General features: G+C 38.3%; 1 protein-coding gene across 1 annotated transcript in view; it reads left to right on the top strand.

The window, feature by feature from the left end:
* Positions 1 to 2,277: 2,277 nt before the first annotated feature.
* LOC128684983 (TATA box-binding protein-like 1) overlaps positions 2,278 to 17,732 on the top strand; it is a 58,876-nt gene continuing 43,421 nt past the window's right edge. Inside the window, exons 1-3 of the mRNA XM_070103886.1 lie at positions 2,278 to 2,372; positions 9,514 to 9,704; positions 13,548 to 13,694. Of these exons, the coding sequence (XP_069959987.1) occupies positions 2,279 to 2,372; positions 9,514 to 9,704; positions 13,548 to 13,694 (432 nt within the window). The 5' untranslated portion in view covers position 2,278. The remainder of the gene's footprint in view (positions 2,373 to 9,513; positions 9,705 to 13,547; positions 13,695 to 17,732) is intronic.

Below are 17,732 nucleotides of genomic sequence, written 5' to 3'. Positions count from 1 at the left end.
CATTATAAGAACACCGTCTTAGGTGATGGAGTATAACAGAAACATTGTCCTAAGTGAGGGAGTATGACAGGATCACCATCCTAGGTAATGGAATATGATAGAAACACCATCCTGGTGATGGAATGTGACAGGAAAATCATCCTAAGTGATGGAGTATGACAGGAATAAAATTCCAAGTGATGGAATATGATAGGAATACCGTCCTGGGTGATGGAGTATGACAAAAACACCATCCTAGGTGATGGAGTATGGCGGGAGCACCATCCTAGGTGATGGAGTATGGCGGGAGCACCATCCTAGGTGATGGAGTATGACGGGAACACCATCCTAGGTAATGGAGTATGACAAAAACACCATCTTAGGTGATGGAGTATGACGGGAACAACATCCTAGGTGATGGAGTATGGCGGGAGCACCATCCTAGGTGATGGAGTATGACGGGAACACCATCCTAGGTAATGGAGTATGACAAAAACACCATCTTAGGTGATGGAGTATGACGGGAACACCATCCTAGGTGATGGAGTATGACGGGTGCACCATCCTAGGTGATGGAGTATGACGGGAACACCATCCTAGGTGGAGTATGACGGGAACACCATCCTAGGTGATGGAGTATGACGGGTACACCATCCTAGGTGATGGAGTATGACGGGTACACCATCCTAGGTGATGGAGTATGACGGGAACACCATCCTAGGTGATGGAGTATGACGGGTACACCATCCTAGGTGATGGAGTATGACGGGTACACCATCCTAGGTGATGGAGTATGACGGGTACACCATCCTAGGTGATGGAGTATGACGGGAACACCATCCTAGGTGATGGAGTATGACGGGAACACCATCCTAGGTGATGGAGTATGACGGGAACACCATCCTAGGTGATGGAGTATGACGGGTACACCATCCTAGGTGATGGAATATGACGGGTACACCATCCTAGGTGATGGAGTATGACGGGTACACCATCCTAGGTGATGGAGTATGACGGGTACACCATCCTAGGTGATGGAATATGACGGGTACACCATCCTAGGTGATGGAGTATGACGGGTACACCATCCTAGGTGATGGAGTATGACGGGTACACCATCCTAGGTGATGGAGTATGACGGGAACACCATCCTAGGTGATGGAGTATGACGGGAACACCATCCTAGGTGATGGAGTATGACGGGAACACCATCCTAGGTGATGGAGTATGACGGGTACACCATCCTAGGTAAAAATAATATTAATTAAGGTTACCTAGCCTTTGGTGTACTGTAACCTTGTAAAATGTCATATGGATCATGGAAGTCACAATGCGGATGTAAGTAATCTTAGCTACAAAAAATACTTGCCTAACACCCATGATAGAACATCAGACACATATGTGAAGTTGACTAATAAAAGACCAGATGTCAGGGACACATAAAAGTATAATTATTGGCTCTTACATCATCACTACACCTGTTTTACATATCAGGAATTTACAACATTATATCTTACTCGCATACATAATATACAGCCACATACACATTGTGACCATTATAATTTTGTTTTAGACATTATATACAATGATATTGAGACATAAATTGTATGGTATGTGATGTGTAGAGCAGACAATGTAGTCTGGGAAGACTGTCACAGCTCAGACACAAGAATGTGATTACTTCTCCAGTCAGTGCAGAATTCTTTGCATTTCTTTCACATTTTCATTATACACGAGCAACAGCCTTCCAGGGCCATTTTGAAAATATCTTTGAAACTATAATAGGGACAAACATTTGTGTCCCATTTGCTGAATTAATCGATCTGTACTTTGTAGGTTAATTGTATTATCTTGGACTAATGGTTTAAAATATTATGCCTAAACTTTAATTATAAAAGGGTTGGCAAAAAAGAATCTTGCGATAATCATTTAGAAATAAATGGTACTATTTGGCTTTGTTAGGTTATCCTGGGTCAATTTTGATAATTTATCACCATTGTTTACCGATATTAAAGCACTGAATGCAAATATTGTAGGAATTCAATACAGTTGCCTGTGGAAAGATGTAAAAAATGATTTAAACTGCATAAATGTTATTCAGAGTGTATATAAGTGAACATATATGAGTGTTCCGGTGCTGTGATAGCCTTTACACACACCCAGCTGATTATGTGTACCTTCATCCTAGTGGCTCAACTCCTGAAATTCAACCAATGAGAAGCGCCCTTTGAGTGCTCATTTACGCCCATTGTGTTTTATAAGCTTCACTGTGAGTGGTGGAGTGAAAGAGATTTAACCAATGAGGAGAAGGGTTGCTGGCGGTGTTATGGTTGAGGTAAGATGCTGTGATGGTGCACTGTACGGAATGATCAGATTTACTTCCTCTATTACCGGTATGTAATAAGAACTTTTCTCCATGCTTGCCATCCTGTAAGGCCAATAAAGTGTTGTTCTCTCCAGTAGTATCCCTTACAGACTAGATAAGCTGATAATTAAAACACAGGAGGCAAAAGATTACTGGACCGGAGCATGTTTGGATGGTTCATTGTTCATAATTGACAATTATATTTCGTTGTTGTGATATGTGCTTTCTGTAGCGAGTGAAATAGACTGCTGGTGGGCGTTTTACAAGCAGATACATCACTACCACCAACCATAATACCCAGAAAGCTCCAGGAAAACCTGGAAAACTGAGGTATACATGTGGGTTGAGTGGCCCGTGTGGGCCTTGGCAAGACTTTACTGAAAGAAATTTTGTCAAATATACCTTTAACTAGGTAGAGAGGTATCAGGTGAATTATTAGTTATTGTGACTTATTCTGGCACACACTGATTAATGCCAAGGTACTTTAGTAAAGTTGGTAGACTGTATTGATCTGGTCATAGACAGCAGACAACAGGAAATTATTACGACCTCAGCTGAGGTGCTTCAAGTGGCTCTCATTACAACTTCATTTCCTAACTAGACTGAGCAATTAGTGCACTTCCTCCTATTTCACGAGTAATTATTTTACAAGGTATTTGAGATATTTTTTCAATTAGGAGTGCGTTGTAATTAATACATTCTCCTGAGCTGTCAAAATGTTTATTTATAAACTTAAAGACCCTAATGATAGATCAGTGTAAAGAAGTCTTGATGGTTTATTATTTTGCTGTTCTTATGATATATTTTGGTTATACATGGACTCTGTCCTCTGACACTTGTGCATTCTTGCATTGTACATTTAATTTGCAGATTAATCTGGTAATTGGTTGGTCAATGTTTACATTATTCCCAGGTCAGAACCTTGTCAATATTAAACAGTATCCATAACCAAACTGTATTTATAAAACATTTCACATGCTTGTCCCTTGTGGAAATTGCTTTTTATCTATATATTAGCCATAATGCAATAACAGTCATGATGCAGTGAACAAGTAATTGAGTTATGGTTGATTATGTGTCTTGAATCTCTATCAAACTACCACCACCAACATGCAGTAAATTTCACTAATTCCTTGATGCAATCACTTTTTTTTTTTAACTTGCAGTATTATATCATTTAATTATTTTAAGTTTGGTTTGGTTATGTTGAGTTAGGTTGTATTGGGTTATACATGTATTGGGTTTGGTTGGGATACATTAGTTTTTTGCTTTTCCTAAATAAAATCTGTCTCAAATGCACATCTACATCAATTTCAGACAGTTTAGCTTGTAAAATAATGCTGAAGTTGGACCTGGGAATAAAGTAAATGATAACAAATTGTTACTCGACAATTATAAATTATGTTTATTAGCAAACTTTATTTTTATTAACCTTTAGGTCTATAGGGAGGCTGAAAACATAGATATTAGTCTGGTACTGTGCCTGTTTTCAATAGGTAATGCTTCTGGAAATCTTTGCGAAAATACCGTTTCTGTTACTTTCAGTTGACTGAAGTTTTGTCTATGGTGCCCCTCTATTTAACCCTTTGAGGGTCGACAGGCCCTCTCAGAAACTCATTCTCAGGGTCGGCCAAATTTAAAAAAAAAAAAAAAAAATTTTTCTTATGAAAAGATAGAGAATCTTTTCCCGGTCATAATGACACCAAAATTATGAGATTTGATGGAAAACTTACGGAATTATGCTCTCGCGAAGTTAGCGGTCTCGGCGATTTTTCCCCAATTTGAGCCCCATTTTCGGCCAATTCCTCTGTACTAATCGACAAACAACATGAATATTTCGCTAGAACTACATTTTTTCTATTGAATGAGTGCAAGAAACCACCCATTTACCATTTTCAACTATCCAATACAGTGGTCAGAATTTAGCAATTTTGCCAATTTCACACAAATTTCAAAAAATGCCAATTTCCGAATAGTGTCCAGAACAAACAAGAAATACATTCCTGGCACTAAAATGACATTTCTTCTGCTCATTAGTCACGTCTCAAGGCCCCTCTTACATTCTTTTGCTTTCCACTTTGAATTTTTATTCTCACGAAAAATAGAAGATTTACTGTTATGCAGACTACTGCATTAGTGTAAAAAATGATATAAATCATATTGGCGCAATTGCAAAAGAATGTTAGACTCACCAATTAACGTGTATTGGACGCTTGGCATGATTTGTTTACTTTTGAACTTTGGTAAAAATCGAACATTTCTGCTACTTTGAGCTCAGTTTCAAGGTACTTTTCATTGTAAAACCAGTAAAAATCATTCAATTTCTGTGATATGCATTCCATTCTATAAAATGAGACCAAGAAAACTAGAATACAACAATAAATACCATACGAAAATACACTGCAAAGACGCTGTTTTATGCCAAAAAAAACGTGAGTTTTTTTTTTCTCATTATGCACTGTGTGCTGCAGGATTTTTTTTATACTGTGCACACTGACCACATAGACCCATTCTTTCATATGGAGGCCTACCAGCCTCTTCCCGCGAGATTTGACGGCACTAGAATTTATGCGTACTAGTACGTCAAAAACCCCTACGCGTAAGACGTACTAGTACGACCAAAACCCTCAAAGGGTTAAAAGGTCAAGATCATTTAACTAGCAGTAAAGTGCCCAAACATACAAAAAAGATTAAACCTTGTTGTAATTTTCGAGGTGTAATTTCCTTGTGTGTTCATTTTTATAGATTGTGCAGTATAATGTAGCTTATAAACTCGTTTCTACCCATTTATCATGAAAGTAGCCTTAAACTGTTGATTACCTGGTTGCCAGACAAAAGTACAGAACTTCCTCATGCCTAACCCTATCAGAATACATTTCCCATACTCTGAGTCATTCTGGGCCAATCATTACTTTCAAGAAGTCTGTCATTTTAACCTTGTCTTAAAGGGCAGCTCAGCACTTCCCAGAATGCTTGGTAATCACATGGTACTGCACAATGCATTTCCCAGTAGGTCACATGTATTAGTACTGAAACCCTTCCATGAACTGACCTGACCTGACCTCAGCACAGTCTGGTGAGTGAGGTCGGATTTGCTAATTAGTTTTCGTTTAAATTTGAAGGATTGTTTAGGAAACAGTGATATTCCTAGGAATAAAATAAGATAAAACAAATTATAAAAATAAAGGACCAGAGGAATATGAAGCCAAAATTGAAAAAAAAACAACTGTCAGAAATAGAGAAAAAACAGAAATAGAACAGAAAGTTGAATTTCATGAAATAAGAAAATGGAAAAAGCAAATGATTTGAAGCTACTGGGGGAAGCTGAAAAAGAAATCGAATAATCCAGGAGGAGGTAAAGAGGAGAAAAATCACATTAAGATAATAAAGTGCTTAGAGAACCTTAGCATTCAATATCATATAGAGGGATATAGGGGAATTGGAAAATACAAGAATAAAAACAGGCAACTGAAAATGACATTCACAGATTAAGCACAATGAAGAGTTGCCAATGCTGTAATGCAATTAATGGTTATAAGTCTGTTGAGTATACCTGGTAAAGTGTATGGTAGAGTTATTATTGAAAGAATTAAGAGTAAGACGGAGAATAGGATAGCAGATGAACAAGGAGGCTTTAGGAAAGGTAGGGGGTGTGTGGACCAGGTGTTTACAGTGAAACATATAAGTGAACAGTATTTAGATAAGGCTAAAGAGGTCTTTGTGGCATTTATGGATTTGGAAAAGGCGTATGACAGGGTGGATAGGGGGGCAATGTGGCAGATGTTGCAGGTGTATGGTGTAGGAGGTAGGTTACTGAAAGCAGTGAAGAGTTTTTACGAGGATAGTGAGGCTCAAGTTAGAGTATGTAGGAAAGAGGGAAATTATTTCCCAGTAAAAGTAGGCCTTAGACAAGGATGTGTGATGTCACCGTGGTTGTTTAATATATTTATAGATGGGGTTGTAAGAGAAGTGAATGCGAGGGTCTTGGCAAGAGGCGTGGAGTTAAAAGATAAAGAATCACACACAAAGTGGGAGTTGTCACAGTTGCTCTTTGCTGATGACACTGTGCTCTTGGGAGATTCTGAAGAGAAGTTGCAGAGATTGGTGGATGAATTTGGTAGGGTGTGCAAAAGAAGAAAATTAAATGTGAATACAGGAAAGAGTAAGGTTATGAGGATAACAAAAAGATTAGGTGATGAAAGACTGGATATCAGATTGGAGGGAGAGAGTATGGAGGAGGTGAATGTATTCAGATATTTGGGAGTGGACGTGTCAGCGGATGGGTCTATGAAAGATGAGGTGAATCATAGAATTGATGAGGGGAAAAGGGTGAGTGGTGCACTTAGGAGTCTGTGGAGACAAAGAACTTTGTCCTTGGAGGCAAAGAGGGGAATGTATGAGAGTATAGTTTTACCAACGCTCTTATATGGGTGTGAAGCATGGGTGATGAATGTTGCAGCGAGGAGAAGGCTGGAGACAGTGGAGATGTCATGTCTGAGGGCAATGTGTGGTGTGAATATAATGCAGAGAATTCGTAGTTTGGAAGTTAGGAGGAGGTGCGGGATTACCAAAACTGTTGTCCAGAGGGCTGAGGAAGGGTTGTTGAGGTGGTTCGGACATGTAGAGAGAATGGAGCGAAACAGAATGACTTCAAGAGTGTATCAGTCTGTAGTGGAAGGAAGGCGGGGTAGGGGTCGGCCTAGGAAAGGTTGGAGGGAGGGGGTAAAGGAGGTTTTGTGTGCGAGGTGCTTGGACTTCCAGCAGGCATGCGTGAACGTGTTTGATAGGAGTGAATGGAGACAAATGGTTTTTAATACTTGACGTGCTGTTGGAGTGTGAGCAAAGTAACATTTACGAAGGGGTTCAGGGAAACCGGCAGGCCGGACTTGAGTCCTGGAGATGGGAAGTACAGTGCCTGCACTCTGAAGGAGGGGTGTAAATGTTGCAGTTTAAAAACTGTAGTGTAAAGCACCCTTCTGGCAAGACAGTGATGGAGTGAATGATGGTGAAAGTTTTTCTTTTTCGGGCCACCCTGCCTTGGTGGGAATCGGCCAGTGTGATAATAAAAATAATAAAAGGACTTACAAATTATAGAATTCTGCAATATTTATGAAACTGGTATTAAGCTGTTTATTCCACAGATGAGTAAAAGAAGAAATATTAAAGACTGGTTTACTGAGAGCTTTGAAAATAAAGGGCTTAGAAACGACACAGGAAGCAAGCCAATCCAAGATATGTATATCAGAGATATAAACAAGCCAGAAATGAATACACAAAGGTAAGACAGGAGGAACAAAGGAAGTTTAAAAAGTAAATGCTGTACTTTAGTAGACGAGCAAGATGGACCCAAACTCCTTTTTTTTTTAATTTGTAAAAAATAAACTGTTAAAGACAAAATAAAATGATTTGGGGATGACAGCATAATCACTGAGGAGGAGGAGGAGGAAGAAATGCGAGAGATATTAAATAGGAAGTTTCAGTGTGTGTTTACAACAGATATTTTACATGTAGCAGATTTACCTTGCAAACAAATGATTGAGATAAAAGATATTGACATAACTGAAGAAGCAGTGAAGAAATTACTAAATGTTGGCATAAAAGAGCAAAAAGACCAGATAAGATTGCACCATGGGTGTTAAGAGTGTGCAGAAGAATTGCACTATCTCCTTTAGAAAAAAATTATGATTACACTTCAGGTAGGAAAATTGGCAGACAAACGAAAGATGACACATTATGCTGATATTTAAAAATGGTGACAGATAAAATCCTTTATAGGCTGGTTTCACTGACAGGTGTTGTAAAAATATTAGAGAAAGCCTGCAGAGAAGAGTGGATAAGACATTTGGAAAATAACTTGGTCCAAAATGTTTTTAATTTATGTAAATGGTTTACCAGAAACAATAAAAACTAAATGTTGTAGGTGATGCAAAAAGATGTAAATAAAAATAAATGTGCAAATCAAAATTACTATATAATTCTCTTCAGGATGACCTGGATAAATTGAGTAAATGAGGTTATAGATGGATGCTGGAATTTAATGTAGGTAATGCCATGTAATAGGAAAATATGGCCACATGAATAATATATACTGTGTGATAAAGTATTGAAAGTGCCAGAGAATGGGACATAGGAGTTGATTACAAAAAAAAAAAACTTCATTGAAAATCAGATACATGAAATTGTGAGGAACTTGCTTGTTACTCTAGCAAATTATAAAATATATGGATGAAGAAGTGCTGAAATGCCAAAATTGGAATATACAGTGATGGTGTGGCACCCACACCTTCAAAAAAAAAAAAAAAAAAAAAAAAAATTGTGGCTGTTAGAAAAGGCTCAAAGAGGAGCTAGAAAATAGTTATCAGAGTTTATAAACATGAGTTACAATGAAAGGATGCCTATGCTGGCTGATAGGAGGAAGAGAGGGAACATGACTTCAAAAGGTCATACAAGGACATTAAAGATTAGATAGAGGATTTTTTCATACCTGCAACAGTGATATAAGGAGGCCATAGATATAAATTGAGAAAAAAGTGCTGAAGGTATAGGAAATTTTGCGTCAGAGTGGTAGATAAAAGGAATAGATTATAAGAGGATGGCAGGAGCCTCGGTTATTAAATATTTTGAAAAATTGTGATGAATGAATTACAAGGGGACCTTGCAAGCATAACTTTGCTCCTGTATACTGCTACAAATACTGATGTATGTAGTTACAAATTGGTAATTACAGATGCATGACCCCTGAATTTAAAAAAAAAAAAATGATTTTATTCAAAATTTGTACTGTTTCCTATGGCTAAATCTTTGTAAATATTTTAACTTATGAATGCAAATATTAACCAGGTTAAAGCAGTATTTAAACATATGTATTGTAACACAAAATGAGCAAAAATTTGAAAGTTCCTCTTTACCTATTGCCGGACTCCTCATGTGGGCAAACATGATAAAATATTGTACTCTTTCAGATTTCTTCCTTGCTGTGAAAGTTAAATTTTTCCAGGTGCTGACATTCTGGAAAAAATAAATTGTGGGTTAATGTCATACTGTATAACTAATCACAGGATGGACTGAAAACATCATTACCATCCTGCATGTAAAAGTTTATTAAATCTTGTATATAAAAACATTTGTTTTGGTAGAATTTGTTTTTCTAATTTTTTTCTTCAAAGCAGAAATGGCCGCAACAGGTGACTCTACAACAAGTGCGACTACTCCTCACCATCTGTCACATAACATTAACAACTTGATACCTGTTGTAGGAAAAGACCAGGTACAACCAATAATGCAAACAGATATAGATCCTTCAAGAATAAAAGAAGTCCTTTCAGTTGATCATCCACAAGCAATCAAAGAGGAAATGAAGGTGAGGTATGGATTTTTTCAGTCTAGGTGAGCTTGAAGCTCGCTATACTGTACTTGGGCCATTATCAACATTCTAATTTCAGTTTCAGCATGGCAGTCACTAAAAACAGAATGGAACTATGTGAATAACAGTTGTGCCTCTACAGTATTTCAACATTTTTTCATCAAGGATGCTCTTATCACATGTGCTCAGGAATGTAATGCATCCTCCTAACTATGGTATATACTGTACTGTAAGCTCAAGGGCAGTGCTGAACTTGGCCAGACACCAGGGCCAGTATAACTGAACAATTCCTACTTTTTGAGGTGCACAGATGAAGATTAGTCATGTGGAAAAATGCTATAGTAGTAGGGTTTACACAGTTCTTGGGAATAGGAGGTAGTCAGGTTTGGTCCAGGGGTGGGTACTGTAGCTCCAATTTCTTGGATTAAAGCTTTCAACATCAGGGGCTGCTCCCTCTACTGATTTGAAGAATGGATTTAAACATTTTCTATGAGTTTTTTTTTTTTTCTAAAATACATATTTCATTTTTTTTAATGGCACTTTTTATTCAAATTCTTTATTTCCACATGATGCATAGTTTGTACAGGAAATCGATGACATTTAATACTGCACATGGAAAGCCCCTTGGTTATGTAGAACATGTCAGGTAAGCTTAATTCTAACTTGAAGACTAAAGGGGCAGTAAACATTGTACATCTATGTACATAAAGACATTAACCCTTTCAGGGTCCAGAGGCCAAATTTCATAGTGCACACCAGGGTCCAAGAATTTAAAAAAAAAAAAATTTGTTATTTTTTCTTATGAAATGGTAGAGAATCTCTTTCTGAAGGTAATATAACAAAAAGTACAAAATTTGATGGAAAATTGATGAAATTATGCTCACGAATTTTTATGTCAGCGATATTTACGAATCGGCGATTTTGCCGACTTTTACTCCCATTTTAGGCCAATTACATTATTCCAGTCGACCAAATTCTTAGCTGTTTCACTAGTATTACTTCTGTTCTATTGATTGAGCACAAGAAATTGCCCAGTCAACTGTTTCAACTACAAAATAAAGTGATCGGAAATTGGTAATTTGGCCAATTTAACACAAAGTTCAAAATATTCCAATTTCAAAATAGGGTCCAGAATAACAATGCAGGCATTTCTGGCACTAGACTAATATTTCCTCTGTTCATAAGTTATGTTTTCAGGCTTTACAAATGAATTCCATTTTGATTTTTTATTCACATAATGAATTTTATTCAAACCAAAACTTAGACGATTTACTGTTATGCAATATTGTAATAATTGTATAAATATCATCACCACATTTGTGAATGTATATTAGACCCATCAGCTGGCGTGTATTAGACGTATGAGGTTGTTTGTTTACTCTTGAACATCGGCAAAAATTTAACATTTCCGTTACTTTGAGCTCAGTTTCAAGCCATTTCCATCACTAAAACCAATCAAAATAATTTCTATTTCTCTAATATATCTTCCATTCTATCAAATGAGACCAAGAAATAGCAAATACAATTATAAAAAACATGAAAAAACACTGCAAAATCGGTTTTAATCGAAAATCACGGTCTCAATTTTTTTTCTCTCGTTATACAGTGTGTGCTGCAGGATTTGTTTTATGTGGTGCACACATATCACATAGATGTATTCTCTCATATCTAGGCCCAAATTTGCCACTCACAGCTTATCAGAGTGAGCTAAGCTCATGGCGTAGATCTACGGTTTGGACCCTCAACATAAAGCCGTAGATCTACGGCACGGACCCTGAAAGGGTTAAAGATATACACAATAAAATGAATTCAATGAATATGACGCAAATGTACTTGAAAGTAAAAATGAGCATAGCATGGCACAATATACGACAGTACGAAAAATTAGTCGGGTTAAAGTTCAGGGAAATAAGTTCTCAGGCACAATTTTTTACAACATTGACAATCAATGCAATAACTCATATTCTAGATGCAATGACTATTCCAGGTAACAAAGCTTAAGTTTTTTTAGTTTAATGTTTTTGTTTTACACCCCATACCTATCCTATGGGTGGTAATCAAAATACAGCAAGGTGTTGATAGCTGACCAAGTTACAGTGGTAATGAACTATTTACATGTTTCTTTCTGGTTGCAGTCGTAGTGAGTTATTTACACAGACATGAATTAAGTCATGCACAGAAAAAAGGAGTGGTAATGCTTTATTTACAGTGAGCAAAGTCAGAGTATTTTTCCAGAATGGCTTCTAATATACTACTATGATTATAATGCTGTGACATTTCTTAAATATAACTGAGTGAGTCTAGGTAGTAGGTTGGTAGACAGCAACTGCCCAGAGAGGTACTACTGTCCTGCCAAGTGCGTGTAAAACGGAAACCTGTAATTGTTTTACGTGATGGTAGGATAGCTGGTGTCTTTTTTCTGTCTCGTAAACATGCAAGATTTCAGGTACGTATATATACACACCCCTCTGGGTTTTCTTCTCTTTTCTTTCTAGTTCTTGTTCTTGTTTATTTCCTCTTATCTCCATGGGGAAGTGGAACAGAATTCTTCCTTCGTAAACCATGCATGTTGTAAGAGGCGACTAAAATGCTGGGAGCAAGGGCCTAGTAACCCCTTCTCCTGTACAAATTACTAAATTTAAAAAGAGAAACTTTCGTTTTTCTTTTTGGGCCACCCTGCCTTGGTGGGATATGGCTGGTTTGTTGGATTTGTTTCTTGAATTCATTAATTTAATTGCATTCCATTACATAATGATGCAAGGTGTGACAGTTGTCCCTCTGGCAAAATTTACATTTCATTTGGTCTACATCTGGTGGTGGTGATTTAACCTCCCAAAGATACTGGTAACCCAACCGTAGCCGGGTGGTAATGACATCTAAGAGTCTGCTTAATTTGTTGGATGCACTATAGACATGTAGCTCCTCCTGCATAATAGAATGATGATAGTAACTAAGCTTAGTATAGGACACCTACCATCCGACTTTCGACCTGCTCGACATACGACCACTCGACTTACGACCATGTTTTTTATGCCAAATTTCTGGGAAATAAGCAACTGTTTGTGCTGTACAGTGTTTATCCTAAACCTTATAGTATAAAATACAGTACTAACAGCATAAAAAGTAAAGGAAAAAATGAAATGCCAAAATAAAACAATAAAATAAAATCATTTCAAAAGTGTGATGTTGATATTCAGTAGTAAGGTTCGACTTAAGTCCATTTTGACTTACAACCGGTTAGTCGTAAGTCGGATGGTACCTGTATAATGTAGCATTAGTGCTCTTATGGAGAAACCAAAAAACAGTAAAGGGTAATTATAAAATAAACATTGGGTAAATGATTTGACTAGTATCTAGGCACACTGCTCATTTTAGTTTGAATTTAATAAGATTGTTGCAATTTTTCAGTTCATCTGGTAAGTTATTCTGTAAATGTTCAATCAAATATGAGGTATATCAAGAGTTACTTTTTTCTAGTGCAGTGCCTGTGTGTTCTAATAGTTTCCTAGGAATTAGTTCAGCATCAGCATTATGATACTGTATTTTGAATGTGTGGATTGAGCAGTAGTAAGTGTGAATTGCATTTATATTGGTAGGATTAGAGACTTGAATAAGGCCATAGTGTATTTCCTAATGGTAGAGTTTGCTCTCAATAAATGTCCTTAGTTGGGGATTTAACAAAAAATGTGGAATGTATAGGAAAAGACACTTTTTTTTTTTTTTTTTTTTTTTTTCATAATTATTGTGATCCTTAATTTTTTTCAAAACTATGTAACTATTCCATAAAAGTAGGGAACAAGGCAGTGACAAGATAGTAATGATTTCATTCAATCTTGGCAGGTTGAGGGAGAGGTTGCAGATGACATTGATCCAGTAATAGACATTATGATAAATAATGTCGTGTCCTCCTTCTCTGTTGCCTGCCATCTGGATTTAAGGAAGATTGCTAGAGAAGGAAATAATGTAGAATTTCGGCGTGAAAATGGGGTAAGTAACAAAATTCTGAAAGAATGTCATTGTATGTGTTGCTAAATCAGGTGACAAACCTTTGTAATACAGCGTTTCCTCACTTAACAATGTACTCGTTTACCGACGATTCTGACTTACGACGGGCTCTCTGATTTCCTCTAGTCTGTTTATTACAATATACAGTACACTGCTATATAAGCATTTAAAAATATACCAGAAATGTTATAAATGGTGCAAAAGTGACATTACAACAATATCAAAGATGGTTGACATAAACCCACTACTCTTATAGTCTGCTCCTTACTTAGCGATGAATTCGTTTACTGATGTGGTCTTGGGAACGGAACTCCATCACTAAGTGAGGAGCGGCTGTAATTGCAAATGTTGGTAATCATATATACATACAATACTTTCAAAAGTGTCATGTCGTAAGAGGCGACTAAAATGCCGGGAGGAAGGGGCTAGTAACCCCTTCTCCTGTATGCATTACTAAAGTTAAAAAGAGAAACTTTTGTTTTTCTTTTTAGGCCACCTACTTCAGTGGGATACAGCCAGTTTGTTGAAAGAAGAAGAAAACTTTTTAAATGTATTTTACAGCAGTTGTTGCATTTTCATTCTTAGCTGATTAGTGAATGGGTAAAGCTTGCAATAGAATTTATTAGAATTAAAACATTTAGCCTTGAAATAGCTGTAAATTTTGATCGCGGCTAATATCGATATATAAGCACTAAAAGAACTGTTAAATCCTTTAAAAAGTGTTCAGTAATAATAACCTGAAAGTAAACGTCAGCAAAGCAATTGTGTTGGATTAAGGACCAAACGGCAGATTGATAAAGAAAACAATGAAAAGTATTGCATTATATAACGAGGATATACGCTATGACAAGTTTCATGAATGAGACATGCAACACTTCGGTATTTTCTTTGCTGAAACATTGGCTGGTACAATGTTATAACACTGCAACAATAGTAGTAGTGGAGGTGATGGTCATGGTTGTGGTGGTCTCATCCTCAAGGCTTAAAGGTTTCCCACCTATCAATGCTGAGGGATTGATCAACTCAGAACTCTATTACTACCACTGTCACCACCTACTACTGCTGCTGCTGTTCATAGCGTCATATTTGTGTCATTAGTTGCTGATGCCTTGAGAAATATTTTAGAATATAATTAGCCCACTTTAAAGGAGGGGTTTTGGGATATTGGCTGTTTGGAGTGACATCTAAACTCATATCTGGGCACTCTCAAAGACAGTGATTGTGTGTGAATGATGGTGAAAGTTTCTTCCTTTTTTGGGTTACCCTGTCTTGGTGGGAGATGGCTGGCATGTTGAAAAAAAAAAATTAGCCTACGTGTTTAATGTAGTGTGTGAAGGTGCAGCTGTTTAATCTGTTATGGAGGGATATTTTACAAGGAGATTAATACATTGTTTTCAACCACCAGCTGCCTCCTACCAAGGTTAAGGTGACCCAGAAGAAAAAAAAAATCACTATTGTTCATTCAGTAGTTGTCTTGCCAGAGGTGTGCAGACGTTATAATTCAAATGACCCTCTTAGTGCAAAATCCCCCACCCCTCCTGAGTGTAGTCACTATATTTCCTACCTCCAGGACACTAATCTAACTCACCAGTTTCTTCTGAATCTCTTCATAAATGCTACATTGCTCAAACTCCCAACAGCATGGAAAATCCTTGATACCACTCGTCTTCACTCCGGCTACTCTTAACGCTTTCACACGTGCCTGCTGGATACTCAAGGCTCTACCACTTCATACATCCTTCACACTCTCCAACCATTTTTAGGAATGACCCCCTACCCCTCATCCTTTCCATTACATCCTCTCTAAATTCCCAAGCTTAAACAAATTTTAAATAAAGATTTTATAATCTTAGAATATAGACAGAGCAGACAAAGATTGTGAGGTCTGTATGGTAATTGTCATGAGATTGTACAGAAGAGGTGGTATGGTTTGAAAATTAAGTATTTTGCATGAAAGATATGAAAGATGTGGAAAGAGAGTGAAGGGTGTAGATGATAGCAGCAAAAACAATTAAGTAATAGAGATTAGTATACAGTACTTGTAAGATGGAGTATGGGCCACTTTGTGTACTGTACCATACATTGGAAGTTATGTTCAGTATGTGACATGTGCAGTATGAAATAGGATGGCATGTTCAGTATGAGGAAGTAGCATGGCATGTTCAGTTTTGGATGTAGCATGGCATGTTTAGTTTGGGAAGTAGCGTGGCATGTTCAGTTTGGGAAGTAGCATGGCATGTTTAGTTTAGGAAGTAGCATGGCATGTTCAGTTTGGGACTTAGCATGGCATGTTCAGTTTGGGACGTAGCATGGCATGTTCAGTTTGGGACGTAGCATGGCATGTTCAGTTTGGGACGTAGCATGGCATGTTCAGTTTGGGAAGTAGCATGCCATGTTCAGTTTTGGACGTAGCATGGCATGTTCAGTTTGGGAAGTAGCATGGCATGTTTAGTTTGGGAAGTAGCATGGCATGTTCAGTTTGGGACGTAGCATGGCATGTTTAGTTTGGGAAGTAGCATTGCATGTTCAGTTTGGGAAGTAGCATGGCATATTCAGTTTGGGAAGTAGCATGGCATGTTCAGTTTGGGAAATAGCATGGCATGTTCAGTTTGGGGAGGTAGGATAGCATATGCAGTTTGGGGAGGTAGGATGGCATATGCAGTATGGGGAGGTAGGATGGCATATGCAGTATGGGGAGGTAGGGTGGCATATGCAGTATGGGGAGGTAGGATGGCATATGCAATATGGGGAGGTAGGATGGCGTATGCGGTATGGGGAGGTAGGATGGCATATGCGGTATGGGGAGGTAGGATGGCATATGCAGTATGGGGAGGTAGGATGGCATATGCAATATGGGGAGGTAGGATGGCATATGCAATATGGGGAGGTAGGATGGCATATGCAATATGTGGAGGTAGGATGGCATATGCAATATGGGGAGGTAGGATGGCATATGCAATATGGTGAGGTAGGATGGCATATGCAATATGGTGAGGTAGAATGGCATATGCAGTATGGAGAGGTAGGATGGAATATGCAGTATGGGGAGGTAGAATGGCGTATGCAATATGGGGAGGTAGGATGGCATATGCAATATGGGGAGGTAGGATGGCATATGCAATATGGGGAGGTAGGATGACATATGCAATATGGGGAGGTAGGATGGCATATGCAATATGGGGAGGTAGGATGGCATATGCAATATGGGGAGGTAGGATGGCATATGCAATATGTGGAGGTAGGATGGCATATGCAATATGGGGAGGTAGGATTGCATATGCAATATGGTGAGGTAGGATGGCATATGCAATATGGTGAGGTAGAATGGCATATGCAGTGTGGTGAGGTAGAATGGCATATGCAGTGTGGGGAGGTAGAATGGCATATGCAGTGTGGGGAGGTAGGATGGCATATGCAATGTGTGGAGGTAGGATGGCATATGCAGTGTGGGGAGGTAGGATGGCATATGCAATGTGGGGAGGTAGGATGGTATATGCAATATGGGGAGGTAGGATGGCATATGCAATGTGTGGAGGTAGGATGGCATATGCAATGTGTGGAGGTAGGATGGCATATGCAATGTGTGGAGGTAGGACGGTATATGCAATATGGGGAGGTAGGATGGCATATGCAATGTGGGGAGGTAGGATGGTATATGCAATATGGGGAGGTAGGATGGCATATGCAATGTGAGGAGGTAGGATGGCATATGCAATATGGGGAGGTAGGATGGCATATGCAATGTGGGGAGGTAGGATGGTATATGCAATGTTGGGAGGTAGGATGGCATATGCAATGTGGGGAGGTAGGATGGCATATGCAATGTGGGGAGGTAGGATGGCATATGCAATGTGGGGAGGTAGGATGGCATATGCAATGTGGGGAGGTAGGATGGCATATGCAATGTGGGGAGGTAGGATGGTATATGCAATGTGGGGAGGTAGGATGGCATATGCAATATGGGGAGGTAGGATGGCATATGCAATGTGGGGAGGTAGGATGGCATATGCAATGTGGGGA

The sequence above is a fragment of the Cherax quadricarinatus genome, chromosome 5 (assembly GCF_038502225.1).
Source record: "Cherax quadricarinatus isolate ZL_2023a chromosome 5, ASM3850222v1, whole genome shotgun sequence".
Classification (NCBI taxonomy): domain Eukaryota; kingdom Metazoa; phylum Arthropoda; class Malacostraca; order Decapoda; family Parastacidae; genus Cherax; species Cherax quadricarinatus.
Note: the sequence above shows the minus strand (reverse complement) of the source record. Positions and strands in the feature narration are given on the sequence as shown.